Source organism: Theobroma cacao, chromosome 2 (genome assembly GCF_000208745.1).
Source record: "Theobroma cacao cultivar B97-61/B2 chromosome 2, Criollo_cocoa_genome_V2, whole genome shotgun sequence".
NCBI lineage: Eukaryota > Viridiplantae > Streptophyta > Magnoliopsida > Malvales > Malvaceae > Theobroma > Theobroma cacao.
The window spans coordinates 9,848,716-9,870,988 of record NC_030851.1 but is presented as its reverse complement, the minus strand read 5'-3'; the positions used below and the strand labels follow the sequence as shown (position 1 = coordinate 9,870,988).

At 32.6% G+C, this 22,273-nt stretch overlaps 2 protein-coding genes and 1 pseudogene across 2 annotated transcripts; all 3 read right to left on the bottom strand.

The window, feature by feature from the left end:
* LOC18608624 (vesicle-associated protein 4-2) lies at positions 6,507-10,981 on the bottom strand. Its single transcript, XM_007043412.2, has 7 exons — positions 10,472-10,981; positions 9,413-9,483; positions 8,924-9,005; positions 8,653-8,771; positions 7,283-7,360; positions 7,042-7,161; positions 6,507-6,923 (listed from the first exon to the last, which is right to left on the bottom strand). The coding sequence occupies exons 1-7, from the start codon at positions 10,752-10,754 to the stop codon at positions 6,864-6,866; spliced, it is 813 nt and encodes a 270-aa protein (XP_007043474.2). The 5' UTR covers positions 10,755-10,981; the 3' UTR covers positions 6,507-6,863.
* On the bottom strand, positions 12,645-15,851 carry LOC18608623 (annotated as a pseudogene).
* LOC18608621 lies at positions 17,064-17,803 on the bottom strand. Its single transcript, XM_007043409.2, has one exon. It carries the CDS (start codon positions 17,619-17,621, stop codon positions 17,352-17,354), a length of 270 nt encoding a protein of 89 aa, XP_007043471.2. The 5' UTR covers positions 17,622-17,803; the 3' UTR covers positions 17,064-17,351.

Sequence of the window (22,273 nt, the reverse complement as noted above, 5' to 3'; positions counted from 1 at the left end):
TGAGATGAGATGATCCCTTATTTCTCAACAATTAACTAGAGGGAGGAAAATCAGACCACGTTTATTATTCATCCTTAATCAAATATGATTTGAGTAAAATAATTTGATTTAATTGATTTATTGAATCAATTGATTTAAAATGTTTAGCTGAATTGATTTTTTAGTTGGTTTTTGATTTTATAATTTTTGAATTAAATCAACCAAAAAATTAAATTAATTTTTTATATATGTTAATATATATAATATTATATATATTATTTTAAATTTATATAAAATATAATATATATTTAATATTTTTACTTCTTTATTTTTATTTTTTAATTTTTATTTTTTTATTTATCTATTTTAAATATGTCAAAGATCGGAATTGTGAATTCCGTTTCCGTTATTGACACTTCAATTGATGAGTGAAGAGATTAGAAATGTATTCTTCACACTTCAATTGAGGTAAATGTTGAACTTTAGGGTTTTTTTCATAATTTTTTATTTTTAATTTTCTCTTACTTTGTTTTTAGAAAAAATTTATACTAATTATATTTTTTATTTTTTTCAATTGTTACATAAGCTATGTGAGTGAATGTGAAGAGTCAAGTCATAGAATAGATTCAAGTAATCTACAATAGTTAATTGTCTTATGTTCGATAGTTTTATTTTAGAGATGTTAATTTTATCATCTTTAATTTTTTATCATGATAAATCTTGAATGTTAATTTGATAATTTATGTAAAAAAGACATAATTATATTTTATGCAAGTGAAGCAACAATTGTTCTATTTTTTTATGTTTATATTATTTATATATTTTATAATAATGGATAAAGTTTATAAATTTTAATATTATAATTTGTAAAAAAAATGATAAAATTTTGATCCATTGGTTCAAGATCAAATCAATTGAACGAATTCGATATTTGATTGGTTTGATCCTTTTTTATATTTAATAAATTTTTTAAAAAATATTTAGTGTATTTGATTTTTAGGTATAATCAATCAAACCACCAAATCACTCATTCCTACAATTAATTGCAGACGATTGAATATTTCTTTTTCTATAAAGAGGCTCTTTAGTTATTTTAATAATGATAAGCAACAGGAAATTGATAATCTGTAATTTTGGGTGACTGAATTAGTTTATTGTCATATGTTTTCATATAATTTTTCTAATTAAAAAGATTTTAATTAGAGGTGGCATATATACAAGTTCATTCATATTAAATTCAGCTCATTTTGAATGATGTGATGATAATAAAATGAAAAAAAAGAATTAAAGGTGGCATCAGTAATTTGTAAGTGTGATAACATATCAACATTTCAATCTTTTAAAGTTATAAATATAATTAACAAATTATTACTCAAAATACTTATAAAAATTCTTTAAATTCACAAGTTAAATATATACTTTTAGTGAAAATAAATTATTCAAAAATTGTGAAATTAACTGAGGATGAAATTTATGTTTTGACCCTTTTTTAGCTTCTTAACTAATTTAGTGGGTATCGAATAGGAGCAAAGACCAAATATATTTAATTTATGAATATAAGAAATATTTATTCATTTTAAAAACTAACCCAGCTCGAGATTAATGAGACATGCCGCAATGAGTGTTTACTTTTGAAAAGGAGAATATCGTGAAAGAGTATTAATATATCACGAAATAGCGGAAGGAAATGATAAGGTATCGGCGAACAGATGGCGTGCTTATCGTAAACTATAGTTGACGGCTAATGGCCCTTTAATCCAACGGTAAGCCATCAACAACCATTTCACTGTCCATCTTATTGCGGGTCCCGCACTCATTATTTTGTTTGTTTTTGTTATTCTGTTCCCTTTTGTCTTTAGCTCTGGGGCATTTTTGTCCATTTTATACGTGAAGATGAACTAAAATGGACGCGTGTTGCTCTCTCCTCATGACATGGTATGGGCATCACGTGCTCGTACCCTACTCAATTATTAATGTACCATTGTTCTCAAAGTAATTACTGTATCGTAGTTACTAAATAGACAATTATGAGACACAAAGATTAATTTTTCAATACACTAAGCAATGGATTGGTGATTTAGCTGATAAAAATAGTGGATTGTCTTTATCTGGTTAGAATCTTAATTACTTCTGGTAAAGTTAAGGGATATGGGATAAGGAGGTTTAGGATTTTGCTTTGAAAAGAAGCATGTGTATGAAGCTTAGGTGATTAAAGCTATATTGGGAAACAAATCAAACCATTGGCGAAAACCACCAGATTTATCTTAATTGGTTCAAACTTCAAACAAGCAAACCAAGTCTTTCAAGTTTAAAGCCTCTCTTGCTCATTGGAATAAGGATTTGTGCCCACCAGAACCGCAGACTGAGTAGTATAAAAGTTGGAATGTAAGGATTTGATGGGTTTAAACAAGCTAGCTAGCAGCAAAATCATTTCATTTTCATGGTTCAATGTTTGCAGTCATCGACCATAGTTTCCCGTCTGTCTTATCCTTGTACATTAGTGGTCATGGATGGCCCATTGACCCCCATGCTCCATTGTTCCTCCATGACTTACAAAATGGCCATCATTCACTTGATGAGCACAAAACAACGATGAAGAATCCTTCCCTTCCACTGTTATTAGCTGTGTATTTCTAATTCTTCAGCGTAGAATCAATCTTCCTTTCTACATATAATTAGATTATTAAAGCAATGTAGTAGAAAAAAAAAAAGGCAAAAAGCAAAAAAGAAACCAAAAGAAAAAAAATGAAGTACTCATTGACTAATTAGGTTTAATTATATTCCTTGTTAGATGGTGATAAGTACCTAATCCACTGGCTTCTGTTTTCCATCCCTAATTCTAGTATAGTTTATAAGATCGGATCTTCATTTTTTATTCTAATTTATTATGGAACTATCTTTCTTGCGTACTTTGTTACTTTCTTCAGATCTCTTTTTGTGATGGATATATAATACTTGTAATTTCTATAGTATACGTAACGGTTTCAGACTTGTTTGGTTGTTCTATAGGTATATGAGCACCATAGTATGATTATTTTCCTTTGGTTACTATTGGTATTGGACACAGCTAAGAAAGGAGAGACGAAAAAGTGACCCTGATCATTCAAACAAAAAGGGAAAACTATGTTTTTGTCATAAGATTATTTTAAGAGTGCGATGTACTAATTTGAAGACTATCATAAAAAGTGAAGTTACTTTTTGATAAAGTGTGAATATCATAATTATAATAATGAAATTGATAATAAGTTCATGTTTTGATCAATTTTCAATTAGTTTACATTTAGAGTAGAAAGACTTGAAATATATATATATAAGTTAGAAAAAGATACACGTTCATGAAAAAGTACTAAAATTAAATAAAGCTGTACCGGAAGTGAAATAGAATTGATGATTGAGACCAAAGGCGATGGACGACCTAAATTTAATGAAAAATTTCAAAATTTATCTCCAAAAAATGATAATTTTTTAAGATAATTAGATAGATAATTCAAAGATATTTGAAGTAAAAACAACTTAATCACATGTCCATTGACACTCCATTTTCTAGATTCATGAGTCCAACTTCTACGCCATAAATGTCAAAATTATGTGAATTCGTTTGGAAGATTAGAGAGTCCGATTTTTAAATAAAACTAGTTTCACTAAAATATTTCAGGCATAATACTCGAAAGATATTGTTGATTTATTCAAAAATATTTAAGTAAATTTTTATTATATTATATTCAATAAAGTCTTTATATTTTTATTTTTAATAAAATAAGTCATTATAATTAACAATTGACTAATTATAATAAGTAAAATAATTACTTATCATTTTATACTTACATAATGTTGACGTAGTGTTGATACGAAGAGTGAAAAGTGTCATATAGTCATGTCACCATGCCACATCATCATTTAATATGATATATCAACATGTCACATTAGTATCACGTGACATACAATAATAAATGACATTTTGATTAAGTCACCAATTAGTCATAATTTGACTCAAAATGAAAATAAAAAAACTTATTTGATTTAAAATAAAAATATAATGACTTGATTGAACGTAATAAAAGAATAAAAATTTATTTGAACTTTCTTAAATAGTTTAAGAAATTTTTTTAAACATTATGTCAAAATTTTAAATATTTTTAAAGATATATTAAAAATACTCAAGATTTCAAAACATGATCTGTATTTCAATCATATCTTGTTGAACATTTATCATGTTTGAGCTCATAATATATAAATAAAATATATGAACATCTTTACAACCATATAAAACTTGTCTAATGATTCTTTAAATAGTTATAAAACTCAAAATCAGATATGGTTGAAGTAATAATTCTTTAAATTATTTTTCAAAATAACTTTGAGGCATGATTATCGTATCAATTACAACTTATCAAAGTTCCAAAGATAAAAAATGATTTAAGCTTTTAAAATCATTTTATTAATTTCTGAAACTATTTGCAACCCTGAGTTCTTAGGATACAAAATTTGGAGCTTATAGATACATACAAATAATATAATTTTATCAATTTTTATGAGAGATAAGTTTCATTAATAAATAAATTACTAATCGATTGAAAATTAATTTGTTATAAACAATAATATATTACAAATTAATTAATTATAAAAAGACATATCTAATTCCATGCACAATGCCAAATCATTTATAAATAACAAAAACATTATGACTCACAATTTTTGCACCAAAAAGATAAATTAGAACATTTTTTTTTATCTTTTTTAACAATATAAATTTTTGTTATTAATTATTATATATTTACTGTTATTATTATCATTTAAATAAAACAAAGTTTTAAAGAAAAAAGTATTATCCATTAGTAATTAAATTAATAATATACCAAAATTAAAGAAATTACATTCAATTTAACGTAAAATACCCTCACTTTTTAAATTTTGATTGAAATTAGACAGAAGTCTATTAGATTTCAAAATTAGCACTCTGACTCAAAAAATATTTTTTGTTAGACACGTAGATCCAATCGTTAATCAACCATTAGTGTTTCTATCAGTTTGATGACATGACAAAGATAAAAAAATAATTTTACACTTGATTAATTTTTAAAATTATTATTATATAATTTTATTAATTTTTTTATTAATTAAAAAAAAACTCCCCATTTGGGGAGCATTGCAGCTCCCTTAGGGAGCCCGACCAAGGCTCCCAAGGGAGCTCTGGTGCTCCCTTTTCTTGGGGAGTTGTGGAGCAAAGATTAGTGCTCCTTTTTTTTTTTTAATTTAAAAATATAATAATAATTTTGTAAATTAATAAAGAAAGAAATGGCATTTTAGTCCTTTCATAATCTATACTAATGGTGTTTGCACTTTTGAATCAGAGTGTTCATTTCGAAAACTAATAGACTCACTTAGAATTTCAATTAAAACTTAAGCTTTACTTGGACCTAATCCCCTTTCATGCAATTTTAAAGATGCATATCGGCTAGGTATATTTAGGATTTCGTTGCCCTGAGTATCCCTTATAAAAATTGAATCTTAATTTAGTTTTTATAACATGACATCAAAAAATTGATATAAGAATTTTTTTTTTTTAAATTTCGAATATGTTATGTTATTGTTATCACGTCAGCATGTCAATACTACATCATTACCATATTAGTATAGTCTAACATATTAATGCCACGTCATTACTATTAATGATCAGTTTTTACAGCGTCAAAAAGGTGAGATTTCATTGCACAAAATCTCACAGTATATAACTAAATTAACCAATTTTAAACAAAGAGACTAAATTAAAAAAAAAACACATAATATAAGAATCTATATAGTAGTTTGACCATATATTTGTCATTTACTACTATTAAATTTTTGTTGCTAATTCTGGAAAAGAGGTAAAAGATGAAGGAGACAACTCTTTGAAAATTCGATTGGTAGAGCTTTACCCAATTTTAGGCTTTTCCATTATATTTTATAGCAGAAGGCTAAGTATCATTATGAAATATGTTGTTGATGTGTTAGCAGTAATCACACTTTACCTTTAAAAAAATAGGAATATCAAGTGGGTTAGAATGACCAAGCAAAAACCACAAAGTGATTCAGTATCCATGGAGGTCCAAACAGAGCATTCTCTATGGAAAATTAAAATCACCATTGATATGTTATTCTAAGGTTAGTGGAGGATAGGAATAATAAGAAAATGAAAAGCGTATCCAGAGGCACACCTATTTCCCAGCAGTTGGTGTAATTAAGAAATGAAACAAGATTTGTCATTCTATTGTGGCCACATCTCCAGGTGTGCAGCCTACGAGGTTTTGCCTGCTATCAACCTATCAAGTATCATTGTATCAACCCCATAAACAAGTAATAATTATCCTCATTGCATGCGAGAACCAGCCAAAGCCTTTAAATAATTCTTTTTTCTTGTTCCATGATTTGCTGAAAATGATGGATGCCAGCGTATCTAATGTTGGTTATCTGCCTTTTGCTGGAAGACATGATACTGTTGAGATATAAAACTATACTTAGGGAGAGAGAGTTATACAAGTTTTACAATCTGAAACATTAAGGTCTGTGGAGTGTCTCATTCACAAAACTAAAGGAAAATCATAATGAACAACACGAGGACAATATAACTTTGTTCTGCCAAAATCAACAATTTTGTTTCTAATACAAAACCTCATTATCTACAAGAAATTGGGGTAAGCCCTTGATTAAGTATCTTAAACCACATTGAATTAAGCTTACGTTTAACTGCAACAAACTTGCTTACATTTACCTCTTTTCCAAGACTCCTCTTGATCACCTTAACACCCTCCAAGTGACAAATAAGAAAGAATTCAACACAACAAAATGGAAACTTCAGCTCAAGGAAAGAAGTGCCCAAGGCCTAAAGCAATACAAAGATGGCACTTCTATGCCGAATCAACACCTTCAACCTGCTGCCGAGCTAGGTATCGTTCCCTCCGTTCTTTCTGCAAATCAAATTCAGAATAGGATCCAATGTTAAAAAGTGTAGAAGGAAATATGAACTTCAGTCCAACTGAATAAAAGGGGGTGGGGATGGGGAATTCAACAAGTTTAGTGCCTCACCCATTCATCTATAACAAGTCCTTCCCCAACTATACGTGGTCCTGTTTCTTCTGGAGGCCTTTTGCGTGCTTCAAGTGCAGTCTCAGCCTCAGCCAGTTGACGTTTAAGTTTTTCCAGTGCCTTGAAAGTGAAACACAATAGTCATTCAACAATTATGAAAGATTTGAAAAATGGGATCTAGCAGACAATAAGGCAAACAGAAAACGAAGGAGACATCCAATATTATGTGTTGATTACTTACAGGACAAGGGCGTTCTGGGTCAAGAAAAACTACATGCAGAATCTGCTCAACTGCAACCTGATCCTTCTGCTCATCAAACTGTGTAAATTGTCATATGACCAACATTTTCAGCATTTGTGCAGCATAGCAGTGCTATTTGAAATAAAAAGTATAATGTTTATGTAGAATAGATGTAACCAAGCTCTTCATGATTAAAAATTTAAAAGTTGTTCAAAATTACAATACCAGATACCAATCTTAATGTAACTAACTTAAATATTAGATAGACAACTTGATTAATACTTTACGATGCTTTTGTTTCATCAAAAAAGTTTGGCATGGACATTCAAGTCAAAGTTGGCAATTCTTAGGTTGATATTCCGCAACAATAATAGCAATAGTATCAATATTTCTTCAAGAAGAAACTTAAACTCAAGGTCACATGGATTTTGTTTGTTGACAAGCTGAAATATGCTAAATTTTGCAGAAAATCTCTTGTCAGCCAATGGAAACAAACACTTGCTGATTGTAAAGAGTGTAATTCTGACCATTAAATCATATGGAAGAATGCTGGAGAAACAAAACGGAACTAACCAAAGAGAAGGCTGCAATTGATGCCCTATTAACAAGCTAGAAATATAATGCAATTCAGTGTTAAAGCAAATTCTGCACTCTGAATGTGGATTGTACTATACAAGGAATTGGAGCAGATCCACATAAACAGAGCAACATATTTAAAAAGTTTGTAGGATGAGGTTCTGTTCCCGCTTAAGATCCCTTGAAAACTCAGTATGAAAATTCAGAGAGTAAGAAACTGTTTCCTGCAGTTATTGTCAAAGCCTTTGGAAGCAATAGTGTATGGTTTTGAAGCCATCATTCTGGTCACAACCTTCATATGCCTTCTGGTTCAAGACCAAAGTCAGAAAAGTTGACCAAAAAAATAGATATGAGGGCAGCAATACATGTTATAAAAGAAACACTTGAGCCCTGGAACTTATTTAATCTATAAACTAATGCTTAACATGGTCCACAGCTCAAGCTCACTTCATTTGACAACACGAATGGTATAACAAATATGTGCAAATGATGGATCAAGCTCCATCTCTAATCTCTCAACCAGTCCACACAATCCATCAACAACGAATGAAACTGTCTCGAAACAAAAATTACTCTTCTCTTTGGAAATGCAAAATACCAGAACATTTTAATCAACAAACTCATCAGACAAAATGTAAGTTCTCTTCAGAAATAATTCATTCCACTTATGCACAAATATAACACTTGTGATCATAAAAAAACCATTATTTGATAAAGTTAGTTCACCAAATCATGCTGACAGCAATGTGTTATAATGAATAGTCGAGATCAATTAATGAGCCTGCAGAATATACCAGTTCAGGGACATAATCTGTTTCTCCTTTCACTTTTAAGCTCATGATCTTGAACTTAACTCTGCTCTTTTGTTCTATTGGTTTCTCATTGTTCTCTGGAGGTTCCACAAACTTGAATACTGTTTATCAGGAGAGGAACTCATTAAAACCTTAATCATTACAGCACTCTGCCAATCTCAAATGTGTAAAGAAGGAACCAAAAAAGATAAGAAAAAATAGAGATGACTGGCAAGGCAAACAAAATAAGGGGACAATCAAATGGATGCATTACCAGTTGCAATAAGACTTTCACCAGGAGCAAGTATACCTCCTGGAGGTCGCATGTAACAACTCTTTGGTGCAGTTGTTTGGAACTGTAGGAACCACAAGGTCACCAGCAGTTAGATGGTCCTAATGAATGCAGTACCCACTAGCAACATGTTTTTCTTTCATTTTAAGGAATGAAGAAAACCGGAAATATTATGCAGATAATATTTTTACTTTAAACTTATTCCATATTATATACATGCTCACAGTGTGGTTATTTTTTATCCAAAATTCCATTAAATATTTCATAATATCATTCTGTCTCAAGTTACCAGTATTTAGATCCATAAGTAACTCGTTGTATGTCTTCCACTAAGACTCGCAAGGTCATGTGTAGCACAGTTCATACATCAACATCAAACACAGGTGACATACATGACCATGTGTACCACACCTCAAACATCAACATCAAACACAGGTAATAAAGGAAAATTGATAAGTACTACTTCCATACCTTGAAAGCTACATGAGACTTGCTAGTGTTTTTAATGCCAATGGCGCTCCTGACCTGTTTACCTGGTTCATCTACAAAATTCAAGAGTTCAACGTCAAGCACCAAGAACAATACAAATATTACCGACAGGCAGCAATTAGAAAAAAAAAAGAAAAAAGAAAGTTGACCGAAATTTATGCGGTAAAAAAAATTTACCCACTACATTAAAGTGGAATCCTTTAAAAGGTGAAAACTTTGCATGAAGTGCACAAATGCTACATAAGGTCAAAGTCAAGTAAGAGGAAAGTCTCAGGAACCCTGTTAAGACCCAAATCATTGAATGCAAGATGATGATGATGGGATTTTAGAAGACTCAATGGAGACAACCAAAAGAGGAAACACTTGTGTTATTACAATTGCTGCTTATATAGTAGCTACAACCACCACCAAATGAATCACTTTGTTCAAATCAGCGTACGTTAACATTTTGTAAATGTCAATGGTAACACAGACCTACCACTTATAGAAAAACAAAAAACGGAACTTCTCTACTGAACGTGAGGAAATAAACTTTCTAGCAATTAGCAAATGATTAGCGATGAACTTCGAGTTACTCAAATGCTATTCAATGTTAAGAAAGTAAATTTTAGCGATTGAATGAGATCCTTCCATGAATTAGCAATTGCCATTTGAAATCCTTCTCAAACTGAAATACATATATCAAAGTAAAGAAAGCAATGTAGAAAAGGATATCAGTTCCAGAAACCGCAAACAGAAGCTGCGCAGATCAATCAATCAGCAATTAAATCATTTAGAACGGTCCTAATCAAGTGAAGCAGTATGGAACAATTTACAGTTCCAGAGACTTAAGCAAAGAAGGCCCAGATTTGGAATTAGTAAATGAACACTTCACAAACTGACAAAATCATGCGATGGAAACCAAGCCAAAAGAGCCAAAAGGATCACTCGAAAAGACTCCCATATCAAAAAGATCATCAAAAGAAACAAAGCAAAAAAGAAAAAAAAAGAAAAAAGAAAAAGACCCCAATTAAAGGGAAGAAAATAACAACAGATTCTTACAAGGAAAATACAACTTGTTGGGAGGATCAAGCCTGAGTCTTCTTCGAGTAGGAAGCAAAGATTTTGCCATAGAAGAAACTGCGTTTGAAGAAGTTGCAGTTGATCGTTCACCAAGCTGACTAGTTTGGCTTTGCTGATAAACATTGTTATTGCCCATCGAAGAAGATGAAGATGAAGATGAAGAAGAGCCATTGCCATTGCTACTACTCGTCTGCCAAAATGGCATTCTACAAAGACTCCAAACTTTTCCTTCACCCTCTGATTTCTCCTCATCAACACCCATCTTTCTTATCTTTTCTTTTTTTTTTTGTTTCCTTTTTTTGCTTTCAAACGAACTTTTGGGATATGTTTATTGATTTACTATGCAGGTGGAAGCTAATAAAAAGTCGCAACAAGGATGGAATTTTGTTTGCGAATGGGAAAAATATGGATATGGGTGGGGGTGGATATATGTCAAACGATGTTTCTATATCAGATACGGGGGTGTGCTTTGAGTTGTCACTGTTGGTGAAAGCTCCTCAACGTGTAATAATATATGCTCTGCACATACGTGTTTTTGGTTTGGCCTTTTATTGTGTTTTTGGTTTTCTTCCATCCAAGTCTCGATGTTGCCTGTCGCTTGTTCTCATTGTTGAAAAATGGCGGTGCTATTTTTATAATTCCACTCATACTTACTATGGGTTAATGAAAATGTGGAATCTTTATTCATCCCGATGTAGTTAGTGTATTAAGTTTGGATCTCAAAGTCTGGAATTTTGCTGCATTTGATTTGTGTATTTGAGGTCCGATTTTATGTACCGTCGCTTCATTCTAGTTATCATTTCCAGAGTCTAGTCTTTTTCTCCAAACTGATTTCAATCTTTTAGGTTTTCTTGGTTGAGTTGATCATCAAAAGATTTGTAAGAGCATGTATTGTTATGACATGAACAGAGAGGGTAATGTTAGGCATTGTTGCAAAGCAACAGAATCAACAAATTTGGTATGAAAAGTCACGGTTGAAAATGATACAAAGGAGAAGATGAAGTAAGAATCCAAAGCATAAAACTGAAACCATAATTTTTGGAAGTGAGTTGTAGCGTCACTTGTCTTGTTCCCCCTGGAAAAATAAACCATGTAGACAGAGAAGCATTAGCAAAAGCGATGGGCGCAGCATAGCCCTGCAACAAAGGGACTTGAAAGTTGAAACTAACCTGGAAGTGTACCATCATTTCCTTTGTAAATTTTTTTATGTGACTTGAATAAAAGTGTTTGGGGTGAATAGAGATGATGAAACGTTATGATGGAACACCATGTTGCTTTTGGGGGGCATTAAAATAACAGCACAGGTATACCCACTGATATTCCCATGTGGCCCTCTTGCCATAAAGCATCTCTCCTTTATGTGGCCATCCGCATACCAAATTATGTTTGACAGGCAATAATTTAACCCACCACACACATTGGGGGCACTACAAAAGTTGCTTTGCTGTATAATCAAACGACCTTTGCGTAAAGTCACTTTCTCTTTCCAAATCTATTGACACCGTCAATCCAAGGACCCACGCCCTTTTACTTGCTTCACATATTAGGTATTAGCATTAGTGCATTAGGTGCTGATGCATCATTAACACTGAATTACAGTTTACAATAACTACCCTACAGTTTGACCAAAGAAAACAAATACCAAAAAAAAATTCCAAACATATATTTTTTTGTTAGATTATAAAATTAGTGCATATACTTTATCAAAGTAGTGGATTTAGTCTCTATATAATAATTTATAAAAATTAAATTTTTTATACTTCTTAAAATTAACAATATCAGTCCAATTGTTAACTGTATTAAAATTTTTCTATTATTTATGTTAATATGATATTTTTTTACTAATGTGACATTAAATATGATATGTATTAATGATTATGTAACATTTTTTTATCAATTTCATAATTTTTTTTCGTTATTTTAAATTATGGAGTACAAAAATTTAATTTTTTAATCTCACAACATTTTTTTTCTAAATCACAAAAATCTATTGGTATTTTTTTTTTTGAAAAGAAAGTGGCTTTGGAATAAATTACCAAATCAAAGTCCCAAGCCCCAAAAAGAAAAAGTACTACTGCAAAATTTTAGGTTATTAGCCCCCTGAATCAACCTGAATTCATGAATTTAACAAAAAAAAAAAAAACCCCATATCAGGTCTATGGATATACCTAATACCAGATCCCACCTCCATTACACCTCAACTAATGTCCATTTTCATATATACAAAGCCAGAGAAGCCCTTCTTCATCATCCTTCATAGTCCTACCAGTTTCCTTTTCTACAACAACCCAATGTCGCTTCAATTGTACAACGGGATTCATTTTACCTGTGGGCAGAATGTATGCTGCTGTTGCTATCAGCAAGGCTTTTAAAAATGAACCAGCAACCAGGTTCTCTAATCAAATCAAATCCCAGTACTGAACCACGTTCAATATATAGTAGGGATCACCTACTCATGAATTGCTTGACGTTAAAGGGCGGATTTGTTCGTCGTGCTGAGCCATTCAATGCTTCGTCTATCCTACTGAATACTAACTTTAGAAGAACACCAGCTCTTACAGGACCCTTAGGCTTCTCCACCACCAGTTTCCTGTCAGCTAAACCGAGCTTTTGACCAGTCAATGAAGACAATTTCCGAATCTTTTTAGACAACAGTCCAGATTTCTTTGCTTTCGCTGATTTTCGTGGCGGGAAACGCGAGTGCAGTCGCATATGCGTTGTAGGAACTCGCCCACCTTCTGAATTTCGCTTCACTGCAGGACCAATTTCAGTGCACTCCACTGCGGCTTCACAAGGCAAACTGCCATAGTAATCATCACTCAAAACCTGAACAGTTAGAGGGTGACCAATTATGGCTTTTCCATTTAGTTTACTCATGAGGGAAACTAATGGAACATGCTGTGGCCGATAGTTAGCTTTCACCTCAATCTTAACATCATATATCGATGAATCAGCAGTATAAGGTTTTCCTGGAAAATCTGTCATCTGTTATCTGGAGTGAACAGTATAGCGGGACTGACAGTATGGAAGTGACCATTGAGGGATCACAGAACCATCAGGCAGTATTTTTGCCTCCACTATTGGCCCTCTCGCACGAGGCTCCCAAGGCATAGACTTCCAGTCCTGGAACCCATCAAGCTGCTCTTCAACAACAGACTTGGACAAGGTGCAATTGTATGGAGCAACTAAGCCACCAACACCATTGCAATCAACTTTCTGATCAGAACCCTGAGAAAATCCATCCAAGTGCTCTATACCTGCCAAACAAGCATTTGGTTAATCATCCATGTCGGCATATTTTCTTGAGTCCTGTTCTCGATTTTTACTTATTTGTCTTGATTTCCTCTTTGCTTTTAACTGCCATTCAGCAGTACCTTTCTCTATCCTCTGACTAATACTATTTAGTATGAGCAGCCACTGATCTGGTACAACCAGATTCATTATGTCCCTCAGTTTCAGCTTGCCTTCCCAAATCACCAACTTCAGGCGTCTCAGATGAACAAGATACAAATATTGGAGAAAATCTGCAGGTGGTTTATCTGCCCCTGACTAATACTATTCGTTTTTTTAATATAATTCTTTTCCAATCCCATTTAAAATGATTAAGTCACATTAGATCATTTTATATCTGTAGTTATAAATTGCATGTTAATGCTCAATCACATCATATCAACACTATTATTACATCATTGTTGAATTATCACTTTATTATTGTCATATCACTAAATTCAATATCACATCTCTAAGAAATTATTATATCAATACAATCTAATACCATATTAGTATAAATAACAAAAAAATTTTAATATATTGGATTGACATTGATAATTTTGGAAAATACAAGGATTGAAATTTTATAAATTATTGTATAGAGACTAATTGCATAATTTGACCTATATTTTTAGATAAATAACAAAAAGTATAAATTTTATCTCCTTAGTTTGAGACGAAATTAATTTGTCCCTTAAAATTTAAAATTTGACTTTTAATATTAATTTTATTTTTTTGTTGAATTTTTTTGACATTGTTAAGAACAAATTGATTAGAACATTTCTTATTTCATTAATTTAATATAAATAATAAAATAAAATTTTTTAAAATATGGTAAATTTTTTAAAATAAAATTAACGATATTAAGTAAAAAAAATAGAATAAAATATTAAGGTAATTAATTCAAAGAGCAAATTTATTCTTTTTTTTGTAATTCCAAAATGTATGATCTCGTGTATGTATACATAGTTGTTAAATTGATATACATATCGTATATCATTTTTTTTTTGTATTGAGTATGGAGTATTGCATTGTATCGTAAAATATGACTAAAAATTTTAAAATTAATTCTAATAAGATTTACACATGTAAATAAGAAAACTTTTTTAAAAAATGTTATATTTTTTATAGAATTGAAGCATAAATTGAAAAAAATATTATTTTTTAATTTAAACTCTCAACATATTTCATAATAATATATATTTAAATAAAAATATATTTTTTATATTAATTTATTAATTAAAAATTAAGAAATAGTTGAAATCAAAAGAGAAATTTGATTTTTTAAATATTTTTTAAAAAATTTAAATTTTAAAGATTGAAACGCATAAAAACTAGTTTTTCATGTTTCAATAAAATAAATAAATTTTTAATAATTAATTAAAATTAAGTTTATAAAAAATATATCCACCTTATCATACGATAGGTCTAGTATAATAAGATACACATTACATATTACATCATACATTTTTAATATATAATCAAATATAATATAATTATTAATATGTATTATTTTCTCTTAATATTATATTGTATCGTATTGCGTGTCATATAATATTAATAGCTATTTATATAATACTGAAAATGTTGGTGTTTCCATTCAATCTATCCAAGGAACTATTTCCATACCCTCCTTAACAAGTCAAATGTAAAAGGAAATTTGGACATCATTACATAATCTCATTTCTTTTGATTTTCAATTTTTGAGGGATGAAACCTTAAATTTTGCTGATCTCCTTTACGATTTTGAACAAAAAACTTTTAATTTTTTTTGTTTTGTTTTTAATATTTAGTTTGGTCCCCAGCAACTTAGGTACATAATTGTCCTAAGTGATTCTTCAGATTGATTGCGCATTTCTTCTCCGTTTCTCCTCGTTGATGCCATATTTGAACAAGTGGAAGTGGAAGGTGATGATGATGATGATGTCGATGATCTCTCCATTGCTGTGGAGCCCGATGACCCCACATTGTTGGTGACAGTTTGGTGCTGCTGCTTTGCGGAGCTCCATCTGCGTACTTTCTTCTCTTTCGAAACCTCAACTGCTGTAACAGTCCCCGCAACAGCCCAGGCCCTACCCTTCCAACTCATCCTAATTTGGCTTTACAGGAGAGAAAGGCAGTGATTGAGGGAAAACTTAGCCTTGAGAATTTGGACACCATCAGCTTGGATGAGCCTATATTTATGCACGGATCTACATGAAAATGAGGAGATGAAACACTACACTTGTGGCTGTTACATTTTAGCTTCTGGTTTTGGCCAATACCAAAGGCTTTTGTTACATTCTTACCAGCGGCCAATTTTGTTCTCTTCAGCCCAGAATACATGGAGCAAGTTACTGTCTTTTACTTTTTTCTGTCTTTCTTGTGAAGTTACTGTCTTTTACTCTTTCTTTTTGTCTCTCTTGAGCACATTATTATATTGATTCATCATCACATGAAATGCATTATCAGTTTATAATATTTATACATTATGACTAACCATTAACTATCATTTCATAATCGTGTATAAATTTAATTTTAAAATTTTTTAAATTTATTTATTAATGAGATAATAATATTGAGTTAATAATAATAATATACACAATAACGGTACATTAAACATAAATTCATAAATAAATTAGCAAAAAAAAAAAAAGACTGAGTGGCATTTGGGCCTTAATCTAAGCCTATACGAACCTCGAACTTGGGTATAGTAGCCCTACCTGAGTTTGTTTTTAACAGGTTCATGGACCGAATAAAGCCCAGGACGGCCCCTAACAAAATTTTAGCAGTGGTACTGCTCTTTTTTTTGCTTTTTGGTCTTAATTTGAAAAGCCTATGTTTAGGAGGTTCAAATGTAATAACTCAAAAAATCCAAATGAAATGAAAGTCAAATTAAACACAAATTAATTAGATCGCAATCGCAACCAATCAAGCATGAGCATCAAATATACTTGTACTTTTTATTTTACTGTTGCGTCTCTGTTGTGTTTGAATCAAAGTGATTCTGAACCGCTGCTAATTGAACATTTACCATGGCGTTTGCTTCAAGGATCAACATTTTAACAAAAGCACATCAAAATTTTACTTTAGCTTTTCTTATGCATGTATTGTGCAGTCTGGTGGATTTCTCTTAAAAAGACTATCATCTATCTATGACTCTATAGCTACTCATGTATAATTTGGTAATTCTGTTGGTTTCTAATAAATAGCGTGGCTGCGTTGTAATTAGCCAAGTTGGTTCAATTCTGTTATCTCCTGAAGAAAAATCAAAGGAAATAGTTGCAAAATGGAAAGAGAAAAGAAAATTGGAGCAAGGACATATATATATGAACATGAGAAACAAGCGATTCTCAAAAGTTATTTTCATTGGTCATAACTCATATGATATATACGATGCTGATATAGCAATTGTTCTCATTACATCTTTGTAACTATATACAAGACCAGAACCCACCACGGAAAGCCCCGCGTGCACCATGCGCTATTGACCCTGTGCTCTTTTAATGGGCTCACTCCCCAAATCTCTCTTTTCACTGACCAAATTAAGCATGTTCATGAGTCAATGATTCCCTCAAGGGATGTTTCTTCTAATCAAGTCTGTTATGCCTCAGTTGGGACCCCAACAGCTCAAGTACATGACTTTCCGCAAAGATTCTTCTGATTGCTTAGACTTCTCTTCCCTGCTCATTCCACTTGAAATTGCAGCTGAAGATTGAGCAGAAAGCTTCCTGGCCTGTGAAACTGACCTGACATTGTTCCTGGCATGATGGAGAGCTGACCTTAGAGTATAGTTCCATCTGCAAATTCCTTGGTCTTTCAGTGCCTCCACAGCTCCAATACTAGCTGCCACAATCCATGCCCTGCTAGTTGAACTCATCTTACAAATACTCTCTACGTACCGAACACTCTTGTGGATACGGATACGGTGAAATTATTAGAGCGATAAAACAAGGGTGTTTTTGTGCTTTGTTGATGCCTGATGGGTAAGCGGAGTGGAGGGGCATCGTATATATAGAGGGATGATACCGTTGGCTGGATCAGACAAAAGAGGCCAGAAGTTTGGGAAAAAAACTGCCGGCTATTGCTGTTGCTCGTGGTTTTGAGCGGTGGCAAAGCCAATGGTTTTCTGGGTGGGTAGGGACCGCATTCGGAACAATATGACTTTAACATCCATGTAAAAGCACTACATTGCATCAATTAGGTGGGGGCAAAAATGGGATTTAAGATCAAATGTATCAATTGTCGACAATTAATAATGGGCAAGTAGGCACACGGTTTTAAGTGTTTTTCTCGATAAATTCCATCTAAGCCTGGAGTATGGGAGTCCAAACCACCTGTTTTCTCACAGATGCCCAAACTATTCGCCACGTGCTGAGTGTGTATATGCTTACAACTCTTAGTAAGATAGCACCTGTTTCGTTATTGTCTAACCCACGTTGAAGCGTAATTGGCTGACAGATTAAAAGTTCATGCCTATAAAATTACATTATGCTCCATGGCCTTTAGAAATAAAGAATAAAAACTAGTTTCATGCAGGTCTCTTTTAAACTTAACGTTACTTAACATATTAATTATAGTAATATTTTTATATTAAATATTATTAATATGATAATTTTAATAAATTGAAAAAAGATATTTATTTAATATGAAAACTTTAAAAGATACTCATTAACGAAATCTTTTTGTAAAAGATATAGATATTTACTATGGTAATCTGATAACAAAATCCTTTGGTAAAATTGATTTTAGGGTGCTTTGACGTTATTATTCTCCAAAGAGTGATGATCCATAGGGTATTGAAGTTGAAAATTTTGATATTAGTTTAAAATAATATATTTATTAGACATTTTTAATAATAATGACTATGAAAATTTTCACTTCCAGAGAGCCCTTTAAATAAAAAAGAGTTCAAGTCTTTTGTAGTTGGATTAAAGTGGTAGAAGTGCAAGATTGAATCATGGTTAGACTTTTCAAAACTTGATTGGTTTTGAAATAAATTAAATAACATATATTTAATTTAACAATGATTCTTGGCGCTTAATAGGTTCAGTTAATTGAATAGTAATTAATTAACTTTAACAATTATGCCAACAATTGTACTGTACAAACAAACATATCTTTCAAGCCTCCCAAGAAAGGATGCAAGTCTTAAAAGAAAACAACAAGAGGATAATGGAGACCATTAACCAGTTTGCATCCTCAATTGCCACAATCTCTCAACCTCCGCCTCTGACAGTAGAAAATGTCGCTAATGTGGTCAATAATAATGAAAATGGAGGAAATGGAGAGAGCAGTATCGACCCACTCCTCAATACCACTCATCCTTCCATTATAGGCAATCCCATCACGGTAACTCCTGCCATTAGCACTCAAAGTTTTGTCATGAAGGAAGAACTGAAGAAACTACTCGATCAAAAGAATAAGAGTCTCAACTTCCAGAGTTTGATCTGAAACTATCCTATCCTGCTAAAGTAGTCGTTAAACCATGCCCCAAGGATTACACTAACTCAAAATTCAAACAATTCAATGGCAAGACTGGTGATGCTCGAGAACATGTCATGAAGTTTGTAGAAACCTTGGGAGTTATAGGCTTGGATGATGATCTAAAATTGAAGGAGTTCTCTAAGTCTCTTATTGATAAAGTCTACACTTGGTATGTTAATCTCACTCTCGGCTCAGTTGACTATTGGAACCAAATGTGTAGAATGTTTGAAGAAAAGTTATTTTCTACCCAAGAGAATGTAACCTTTATTGACTTGGGGAGAGAACATCAGAAGGCAAGAGAGGATCTTATGGAATACATGCAGCGGTTTAGGGAACGTGTATTGGATATACAATATTCTCATCATGAGAATGAGCTAGTCAAAGTATGCATCTAAGGTATGTTTGATGAATATAGGGTGCATTTGGAAAACTTACCTCTTCTTACTTTTACCACTTTAGTTGAGCTGCATGGCATGCCAATAATACAATCCTTAGGCAAAAGGAAGCTAATTGTTTCAACAGAAGGAACACCTTGACTGTGAATGCAATCCAATGAGGAGGTAGGGAAAAAAGAGGACCTCAAGAAAACCTGAGGCCAAGGAGTGACAACTCTAAGAGAAGACAAGATGAAGAGATTGTTGCACCTCTTCCATTTTCAATTCCTCTTGACAGCGTAAGGGCATTTCTTCAAGAATGGATTAGAGACGGGCAAATAAATTTGCCTTACGTATCAAGACCTTTAACGGTAGAAGAAAAGTCCAACCCGTGCTATTATAATTACCATCTCATGGTGGGTCATCCATTTGCAAAATGCAGAAACATGCGCAAGATATTTCACAAAAGAACATAAGCAAAAAAAGTTCTGATTGGAAATAATAGGATTTAAAATACTCCACTCCCTACTCATCAAAATGCTAGAGGACATATAAGTGCAGTGATCGATATTCAGGAAGAGCCCACCCCACCTTCTAATCAAGAAGAGGATACATGTGCAGCTGCTATGGTTACCTCATCCATTGCCAACTCACTCATGAAGACACCTTGCTGCAAACACTTCTTTGATCAACTTGACTTTTCAGATGAATCAAAGAAGAATGCATCCATAATGTTAGTATAGATAGTTGGTTTACAAAATGAGGAATGCAACTTTGTGGGATAACCTATGCAGAAGATGACAAATGGATATGAGAATGCCATAACATTCACAAAAGTAGATATATGCACATCACATCCTTATCACAATAAGCCACTCTATGTGGAGAGCAATGTCAATGGATACCTAGTGCGAAGGATGTTCATTGATGATGGTTCCTCTGTAAACATCATGCCACTGTCTATTCTGAAGGCTATGAATATAGACTTAAGGAGTTTACGCCGTCCTATGACTATCACTTCCTTCGACAACAAAGAAATTAAAACTCTGGGACAAGTCATGGTGAGTTTCAAGATGGGACCTATTCAAGACCAGACTTGCTTCCATGTTATTGAAGTTGATGTGGCCTATCATCTCCTCATAGGAAAGAAGTTTTTTCACACTCACAATATCATTCCTTCCTTGTGCCACCAATGTATCAAAGGTTACTGAAAAGGGAAGGAAATTTTCATTCTAGCAACCAAAGCACCATTTGAACACCATGTAGTAAGTTACACTAAAGCTTCTTTTTTTTAGGAACTAGTAGAGGAAGATGAAACTATCATAGCTAGGTTTATAAGTGTTCCACTTCCGCGATGGGAAGAATACTCCTAGAAAGGGGACAAAAACATCTTGAAGAAAAAGAAGTGAAAAGGAAAGAGAAAACATTTCGAAAGAAAAAGAGGAAACTCCACTAGGATAAGCTCTTATGTTCATAAAGACGAGAAGATGGTTTACTGTTTATGAGGGGGTGAGGGTTCTGGGGAAGCATTTTCTCTTGACCTCATATTACATGAACCACTTGATATACCATGGTCTTGCTTTTAGGTGGAAAAAGTAGAAGGGGAACTTGAAAAATCACTTGTAACAGAACAACTTCAGAATAGCCAAAGTAGCACGGTAATGAACTGGAAAAGCTCAACTTAGCTAGAGAGGGAGAAACCCCTAAACCATTCTTCATAAGTAAGAACCTTTTGGAGGAACAAAAATAGCAATGATTCAGTTGCTGAAGGAATTCCAAGATGTGCTCGCTTGGACGTATGAGCAAATGCCCAATTTAGATGAGAAACTTGTCACTCATGAGTTGCACATCTCTCTTGGAATCAAGCCAGTAAAGTAGCATGCACGTGTATTTCACCATGAAATAGAAAATCAGATAAAGAAAGAAATTAACAAACTTCATATAGCTGGGTTCATCAAGCCAATTTATCACCCAACTTGGCTGGCAAACGTGGTACCTATAAAGAAAAAGAACAGAGCAATCCAAGTGTGCTTGGATTTCAGAGATTTGAACAAAGCTTGTCCCACGGATGATTTTCCTCTTCCAAACATTGATACTCTCGTGGATGCTGCAGCAGGTCATGAAATGTTTTCCTCCATGGATGGATTTAATGGATAAAATCAAATAAAGATTGCATTTAGTGATGCAGAAAAGATAGCTTTCAGAACCCCATTTGGTAACTTTTACTATATAGTTATGCCATTCGAGTTAAAGAACGCAAGTGCAACCTATCAGCATGCCATGACAGCAATTTTTCATGACATGATACACGATTGCTTGGAAGATTACGTGGACAACATTGTAGTAAAGTCCAAAAAAGCCCTAAGTCATCTTGGAGACTTGAGAAAAGTGTTTGAGCAATGTCAAAAATACAAGTTACATGTGAATCCTTTGAAGTGGGCCTTTTAAGTAACAATTGGTAAGTTTTTAGGTTTCGTGGTGCATAAAAAAGGTATAGACGTGGACTTTGCAAAGATAAAAACTATTCAGTCTATGCCACCTCTATTAAACCAAAAGCAACTTAAAAGCTTGTTGAGAAAGGTTTCTTACATCCGAAGGTTTATTCCAACCTTAAGAGATATCATGATGCCCTTTCAAGCTCTTCTTAAGAAAAAGGTTCCATTTTCATGGA

What these genes read in the sequence shown, in the direction of transcription:
- LOC18608624 (XM_007043412.2), bottom strand. Translation starts at nt 10,754, where the DNA reads ATGGGTGTTGATGAGGAGAAATCAGAGGGTGAAGGAAAAGTTTGGAGT. An exon ending in CAACAAGTTGTATTTTCCTT is followed by an intron (nt 9,484 to 10,471) that starts GTAAGAATCTGT and finishes TGAATTTTGTAG; the next exon opens with ATGAACCAGGTAAACAGGTC. An exon ending in AGTCTCATGTAGCTTTCAAG is followed by an intron (nt 9,006 to 9,412) that starts GTATGGAAGTAG and finishes TGGTTCCTACAG; the next exon opens with TTCCAAACAACTGCACCAAA.
- LOC18608621 (XM_007043409.2), bottom strand. Translation starts at nt 17,621, where the DNA reads ATGAGTTCAACTAGCAGGGCATGGATTGTGGCAGCTAGTATTGGAGCT.